General features: G+C 43.3%; 1 protein-coding gene across 1 annotated transcript in view; it reads right to left on the bottom strand.

The window, feature by feature from the left end:
• Positions 1 to 838: 838 nt before the first annotated feature.
• Positions 839 to 8,343, bottom strand: part of SLC25A20 (solute carrier family 25 member 20) — a gene marked incomplete at its 5' end in the record, with an annotated part of 14,520 nt that continues 7,015 nt past the window's right edge. The window contains 6 exons of the mRNA XM_009284521.2: positions 839 to 2,018; positions 2,565 to 2,689; positions 4,064 to 4,173; positions 4,769 to 4,841; positions 6,056 to 6,173; positions 7,154 to 7,244. Of these exons, the coding sequence (XP_009282796.1) occupies positions 1,956 to 2,018; positions 2,565 to 2,689; positions 4,064 to 4,173; positions 4,769 to 4,841; positions 6,056 to 6,173; positions 7,154 to 7,244 (580 nt within the window). The remainder of the gene's footprint in view (positions 2,019 to 2,564; positions 2,690 to 4,063; positions 4,174 to 4,768; positions 4,842 to 6,055; positions 6,174 to 7,153; positions 7,245 to 8,343) is intronic.

An 8,343-nucleotide genomic window follows, 5' to 3' on the forward strand; every position in this document is an offset into this window, starting at 1 on the left:
TTTAAAACCATTTGAGAGGTTAATGTCCTTTAGTCACCACTTCTCTGAACCAGAAGTAACTCCGTGTTCATGCTGTATTTCATTCATCCATAGCTGCAGTGACTTTGAGAAGCAGGAGCAGCAGCAGGTTACCAAGCAGCAAGGAATGGGGAAGGTCCACGGCGGGTAAGGCAGCAGGGAGAACGTGGAGGCAGCTCCAAGCGACTGGGATTTTCCCACACCAGGGGCTACCTCATTGGTTTCACACCCCCACCCTGTGAAACACAAGATGTGGACTCTGGGGAAGGCAGGTTCCCTTCTGGTCCTTCCAAAGAATTTGGAAGGAAAGTGGGATTCAAGGCTTCTGCAGCACTTTTGGGTGGAAGGTTTTCAGGGCTGACCCTGCCTGTGGAAAGCCAAGGTGAAGACTGTGTCCTTATGGTACAGGCCAACAGACCACGCCAGACCAAGGACAAGCTCTCGGCCTGCTTTCCTGTGGGGCATCGGGACAGATGCTTTCCCTAAGCTCCCCCCTATCTATGTCCAGGCCTCTCCCTGCAAAACATAAAATACCTTCCACAAGCAAGATGTGTTATTTAGTGTCTGGCTTCATAGTTAAAAGCTGCGGCCACAACACAGCACCTAACAGGACGTGTTTGACAAGCACGCGAAGTGCAGAACATTCATTTCCACGGCTCATGTCAGAAATCCAAAAGCTAAAAGACAAGGGGTTAACAATTAAAGACAGCACGGCACAACTTATTTCCCAATCACATCTCAGAATTAAGAATTGGAAAACTTCTGCAAAACTAACCATGCATGACCAGGCAAAAAGTAAATGAACCGAAGCACGCATTCTAGCCAAGCAGCAGCTAGCTTTATTGAGTTCTAATAACACCGCATCAAAACCAAAAGAAATTAAAGTTGCTTTTTGCTTCTTAGCATTAGTCATTTCTCAAGTGAAAATATGATTATGTTTAATGATAATAAGACAAAAACCAAGGAACAATAGCAAGAATAAAGTTAGACAAGACTGCACAGCCAGTGTCCCCTTCATGTATCCTCCTCGTGTCAGAGAAATTGAGTTCTTGGAAGTGCTGTTAAATTTTCTCAGGTCAGGCACTGAATCCCAGGACACAGCATGTGATGAATCAAATATATCACAGGTTGCTATGAACCATGCTGTACTTTTGAAATCGCATTTGGGATATCTTCAGTGGGACAGAAAGGGATTTCAGAGAAAAGTTCAGGATCAAACACATTTCCCCACTGGCTGCCTCAGTAAAGCTTAGTACAAATGTTAAGCATAATTCATTTTTCCTCCTAGTTCCACAGAAGAGATCAGTGTGCGAGACCCGATATGGTATCTGTAATACCCCTCAACCCACTGAAACGTAGCTGTGGCCTCCCCTGCTTAGTTCTGTGTTTGCTGCATTACATGCACGTAAGATTAAAACCTCTGTCAACATAGAAATAGCCACAACTAAAAAACCGCAAGAGATGAGAATGCTATCTGACATTGCTTGTAGATACTAGTCTGTGCAGCTGCTAACTCATGCCCTGAGAGTTAAGTACACACTGCCCAACAATTATTTTAAGGAAGGTTTTCAGCATTAATAGCTACATGTTTCTTCAGTAAATAAAGAATTACATTTTAAGAAGTGTCCCCTTCTTCCATGAGGAAGTACTTAAGGTAGTGTGTGTAATAGTGACAGCTGTCTGTTAGCAGCGTTACTGCTGTGGTACATTGGCTCAGAAGACAGGTGTATCACCTCTAACTCCTCATCAACTCTGTTTCAGAGCTACAGCTTACATTTCTGAACGGCACATAGCACCACCTAAAGAATGTGAGGAAGGCAAAAAGGTATTAGGCAAGCAATCATTCCTGAAACATCAAGTGATCATTCGTTTATTCCTTTGAGGCAGACTTGCACTCTCTTCCTTCTCCTCTCTAATTTCCAAAGACTTCCTAGTCTTCATAGACCTGGTGCAATCCAGTTAAGAAACTTCATAGCAACTTCAAAACCAAGAAAACATGCCTGGAAAAGATAGAATATACAGAACAAGTAAGGATTCTAAAAACCTATTCCAAACAAGGTTTTTGAAATGCAGCACTATAAACACCTGACGTGGCTGATGTGGAAGGAGGAAGAGAACAAAAAAGGTCTTGGACCAGAATATTTTTGATATATAAAATTATATATAAAATTCTACTATATCCCTCCACACAAAGGCAGAACTTCTACTCTGTTAGGCTCATTATTTATTGAAGGGGAAGCCAGTCCAAACTTATCCACACATTTCTGCCTTCTACTGGTGGATGTACAATCAGCCAAGAAATACTATCAGAATGAGCCAACAAAGGGCTTTCATGCAAAGCTTCAAAGGAAGGTTTAATTGGCGTTCCCCCTAGATTAAGGTACATTTTTAGAACCTGGACACCAACAGCCAAAAGTACCTGCAGTGACAAGAATCTCACTGAAATGATACAACAGTAAGCAGCCAGTCATCTCCTCTACAGACTGCAAATATTCACTGTGAGAGGCCAGGTCCCCAAAATCCATCTGGAATTTCAATTTACTTACCGCGTTAGCGGGAAATGCCCTGATCATTACAGCTGTGAAGCCCTTATACAGAGATGCAACTCCTTCCTCTTTGATAAGTTCTCTCAGCACATCTCTAAAGCCATTTGGGTATTTTCCTGGAGGAGCTGAAAGAGATACAAAACACATCAGTTAAGATGTGTGGCAGTCACAAATGCTGAAGAATGTGGCGTATGTAACAGCCCAGGATTTTCAACAGGTTCGTATTGCTGTACCATCTAGGTGACACCAGAATCCAAGCATTGCCGAAGCTAAGTTGTGAAAACATCTGCTTGGGGAAATTATCTATTTCAGTCAAAAACAAGCAAACAAAAAAGACACCTTACTAAAGACTCAGTAAACAGAAGGTAAGTGCTCACCATCACCACAAAGAATTTACCTAATCAAGTCATTGGGGGGCAGGGAAGAAAGGAGAATAACGTTTGTCAGGGTTGGATGTCTGAGCTGTTACTTGCGCCGCTGATCACAGCTCTCCCAAGAGCTGCAATTAGGAAATAGGATGGTCAGATATAAAAATTGATGACGTTTGTTTATAAGAAACAGAAAATGATCCTATCACATGCCCCAGCCAAGAATAGCAACAAATTTCAAGTGAAAAGCACAGGCTGTTTTAATGTTGATGTTACACAGATTTGCTGAGGTGTTTTCAAAAAGTTATTTTATTCAAAGAACAAGTTCTTCCTTCTCCTGACAATTCTCTGGAAAGTACTGCCTCTGCCAGCCCTCTGAACGAGTACTCCACAAACCAACCCAGTTAAACAGAACCACCATTAAAGCACATCATCTACACAGCAGCACTGGGGACTGGCTCAGTGGAATAAGGATGCAAAGCTGTAATGTATTTCACACTCAGCCCTTGGTACGATATCAAACAACCACAGAGAGCTGAGTCCACAGACAGAGAATACGAGGAGTCTTATGAAAAATATTCATTGACTTGGACTCCCAGAGAAACCAATGAAAAACCTGCCAAACTTCGCTGCAGCTCAAGGCCTGAGGCCATCCTCACTATAACTAGGCCACAGATACTTAAGAGCAGATCTGCTAGTCTAAAAGCAACGCTCTCAGCAAGGTATGCCCAGTTACTATAAATTTCAGATAGCATAGGCTACTATTTATACAACTATGTCTGAAGTGAAATAACAAAACCTCTCAAAGAATTACATTTGTAATAAAACAGCCGTGACAAGCTGTTCTATTATTAAGACTTCTATGCTTCAGTTTCAAAACAGGTATCTCAAATCGGGATCATTAGCGGGGAGGCAGAGACAGAGAAGTGCAGCCTGATTTGCCAAAAATTTGCGAGGAAACCAACTAAATAGCTAGGAACACACTTGCGTTTTTCACGTACTTGTCTCAAGCAGTGCTCAAGACATGCCACCTCCCAGAGGCCATGCTCAGATGGCTCTTCCATCGCTGCCCAGCCCATTCCCAGGAGCACCGCACCGAGCGTGGCCGTGACAAGCTGGCATGCAACTCACCAGTCTGGAAACGGGATTTCAGCACGTCTGGTGGAATGGCAACTGCCCAGTTGAAGATCCCAGCCAGGCCCCCAGCAAAGAGGATCCTAGGCACACTGAGGTCACTCACACTGTGGCAGGATTGGGGTGGGGTGGGAGGAAAAAGAAAAGAAAAGAAAAAAAAGGAAAAAAAAAAAGTAAAAACTCATCTGTTTTTAAGGTGACGACCAAAGAGGCAGCCTGGCTGACAGCCAGAAGGCAGCACAATGCTGCAGACACAGACAGAGTGCAGTATTTGAGCAAGATTTCCAAGAATCAGAGCCCCGTGGGCAAAATGTACTAACTCCACCCTAAAGGTTCAATTCTTTTCATTCAGCAGCGCACACACAAATGCTGTTTGCGTACACACGAACCACCAACAAAAAAACCCAACAACAAAACCCCCCAGCTCTTTGTGCACACACAGGGGCAAAAGTGAAGAGACCTACTTTAAGTATTCCTTACTTGGCTAATAAGATCCAAGGCTAGAATCTGAGAGAAACTCAGAACACTATTTTAATTGTCAGTTAACCCCAGACCAAAACAGCTCAACTCACAAGATGAGCGACTTTTTTTTTTTTTTTTTAATTTGTTTTTATGATACTGCTGTAAATCTCTTTGTAACTGGGGAGATTAATCAGCAGTGTCTGGGAAGTCCAGAAAAATGATGACTGTGATTTCACTAACCTCTTTCCCTCAGGGGTCAGAACGTTCTTCAGCCATTCGTACGTCATGAAGTACATTCCGCTGGCTGGGACGTCTGGTGGGTAAACAACAGAGACTGTGAGTAGTGGGAAACAAAATGAAGCCTAGAGGCACAGCAGCCCCATGCCAGCTCAGCAACACCACTAAGTACATCCAGATTCCTCTTCTCAACCTCCTCTACAAACAAACTAAAATCTTCTGTTGCTCTAGACAGAGGAGCCTGAACTTTCCCAGGGACAGCAGGTGCTAAAGGCAAGAACTGGAAAAATATCTGTTCTCGAGCGCTTCTGTCAGCAGCCTTTCAAATCAGACTGTAACCTGCCTGCTGGCCATTAAGCTAATGATGAGACAGCTCTAAGCTTTCTTAATTGCTGCAAAGCAGATCAGAGCAGTTCAGGAACTTCAAGAGTTTTGCACACTATTTGTTCTAATGTTTCTGTTTTGGGTTTGTTTTTTTTTGTAGTTGATGGGTTTTGTTTTGGGTTTTTTTAAAGTACTCCCGCCGCCCATTCTCAGCTCATGCCTAAACTGGAGAACCAGCCTCTGGTTAGGGACGCTGCCAGAGTTAGACTGCTAGCTGTTACGCCACTATGAGAAGCAGAAGATAGAACAAATTCCTAAACTGAGATATCAAAATACAGAAATTTCAGCTTATCCTTGGAAAACATTGCCCCAGTACAGGGAACAATCTAACACTTTTCAAAGGAGAAAGTACTAAAACACGTAAAGGATTCAGTGTCTGACACAGTTACTTTGTTGTTGTTGTGAGAGGGGTCATGACATCCCAGTCCAAAATAACCCACGCTCAAGCGGGTAGAAAGCATAGCTGCTGCAATCACATCTTTTAAAGCAGTCAGCATTATACAGCAACAGTCACAGATGGTCACAATCCTTCTCCCAAGGAAGAAAAGAAAAAAGAAAAGAAAAGAAAAAAAGAAAAAGCCCACTCCTGTATTTTTCTTTCCTCTTTGTTCTCTCTGCTCCTCTCCTGAAGTCTCTCATTCCTCTTGGCTTCTCAGATCTTAATTACTTCCTATATCCCTCTGATCCTTGTCATCTAATCTCTTCCTCACTCACTGAGAATCTCATGTTTACTTCTCAGTCCCTTTGAGGCATTGGAGTAGCTCTGCAGACTGCAAAAAAAAGAAAAAAGGGTGACACAGCATCTCCAATTGGCTAAAGGGACAGCGAGATCTATGATACTATGTCAGGCTTCTTATCTTAAAGTACCCCATGCAGAAGAAGCATCAGAACGTCTCCATCAGTTACCTCTCATGAGGGTGAGCACTGTCCCCTTGTACACGCCACGAATCCCAGCCTCGCGGTACAGCTGTTTTGCACAGTCCAAAGAGCCACTGTATTTAGTTTCACCTGTAGCTGCCTGGATCTGAAGGATTAAAGTGATAGTTTCTGACTAGTGAAGGTTTCTGGCTGGTGAGCAATCGTTCAGCTAATAGTTAGAAAGCCATGTGCATGTTTCCAGAGAGGAAGGAGCACATACTCGTTCCACAGGCACTCCTCATATGAAACCTCTGCATCACTTCCTCAAACAGCTCTCTCACGTTCAAGCTGAGGATATGTTTACTGTTCCATGCAGAGGCTAGATTCTCCCTTATTTTTTCCCAGTGTAAGTTTGAAACAACTGAAGTCAGTTAGGTAATTCTACACTTGCACTGACAAAAAGTAGCCTTCAAATAGTTTAGCGAAATTCAAACAATTTGTATGTGTGTAAATGCTCCCATGATAATACCATGTCTGTCAGAACTAACACGTGACCACCCATCACCATACTAACTGAGTTCAACATAGTCTGAAATAAGCAAACCTCCTCATCTCTGCTAAAGACAGTATTTTCATTTGTTCAGGTTTACATTTTCCAACAATACTTTAAAAACCCTGGAGGAAGTGTAGAGCTAACAGTCCCCCAAACATGAGAAAACTATTTCATGTATTTTGAAATGCATTCCTCAATTACGTTTTGGGAACCTGTCAAGGTAACAGAAAATCTTCACACTAGAGTCTTATGATTTAGTAGTTTTGCATTTTTTTTAGAAGATGTTTCATTCTGAAAAACTGGACTTTTCCATACTTTGAAGTGGACCGAGGCATCATTGATGCCTTATATAATGCCACATAGTGTAAGGCTTGTGCTCTGTAAAATGAATAGAGCAATGAATGCTGTATGTACTTCTACTGTCATGGTGAGTTTGTGTAATGCTTCTTCGTGACACAGTTGCATTAAATGACAGTTGTCTCAGTCCTGTCAAAAAACAGAACAGAGTAAATACACTAACCAAAGAAGTTCCTGGTATGGAAAGACAAGATCCCCTAAAATTAAATTCCCATCACCACCATCCAATGCCTTACCTGTAAAAGGCACTTGATTCTCTCTCCTGGAGCCATGATCGCTGTGGTGAACACTCCCGACAACATGCCAGCAGCAAACAGCTGAGGATATCTGCCCCGAGGAAACAGAAGAGACCCTAACACGACACAGTACGTAGGAATCGAAGGGCAGAAAGACCCCTGTATGACCAGATTATGCTGTTCCACACAAGGCTGGCAGTGGAACTAGAAGTGCACCCACTGCTTTTGATCAGTGCAGAAGTGCCTCATCAATGCATAATTAGAGCTAAACATTTAAGATCTCTAGGATTCAAAGTGCTGGTTCCCACAGCAACCATAACTCAGCTCTTCACATCCATTGTATTTGCTAATATTCCCTGTACTTGTATTTTTTGCTACAGCATTCCCCATTCATTTTTATTCCCAACAGTCTCTTCCTCCTCCAGTCTCCCAGACTCTTCCCAGTGACCCCCAGCTTCCACACGTATTCCTTCTTGTGCAGCCAGGAGCCTCCTTTCCATAACTGCTCAGTCCCTCACTCCTTCAGCCTCTGCCATCATCGAGCCTGTCCTACCAACCTGCCATCATCCCACGCATTCTGCATCTGCTTTCATGTGCCAGACCCTCCATGACAGAAATGCCTTTAACAGGCTGAGTTTCTCCATCACAGACTTACCTTTACATCCAACCTCCTGCTACCTTCCCTAGTAAGATGACCAATTTAACTAAATTCCACACCTCCCGCTTCTCTCCACTTGCCCAAGAGATGGCATTCTATTCAGGTTTTCCAATTCTTACACCTTTCTTTACTCTTAAATTCCCATTAAATCTTCCAGACCATTCAAACCTCCCTTACTACTCCACATGCACCTCCTGCTCAAACTAAGCTTTGAGTTTTCTAGCTCACCTTGGGATTATCCATAGAATCATAGAATAGTTTGGGTTGGAAGGGACCTCTAAAGGACACCTAGTCCAACCCCCCAGGTGTAGGACCTTGCACTTGGCCTTGTTAAACCTCATGAGGTTCACACAGGCCCACTTCTCGAGCTTGTCCAGGTCCCTCTGATGGCATCCCGTCCCTCTGGCGTGTCGACTGCACCACTCAGCTTGGTGTCGTCTGCAAACTTGCTGAGGGTGCACTCGATCCCACTGTCTATGCCATTGATGAAGATATTAAACAGTACCGGTCCCAATACAGACCCCTGTGGGAT

Source organism: Aptenodytes forsteri, unplaced genomic scaffold (assembly GCF_000699145.1).
Source record: "Aptenodytes forsteri isolate BGI_AS27 unplaced genomic scaffold, ASM69914v1 Scaffold53, whole genome shotgun sequence".
Lineage (NCBI taxonomy): Eukaryota > Metazoa > Chordata > Aves > Sphenisciformes > Spheniscidae > Aptenodytes > Aptenodytes forsteri.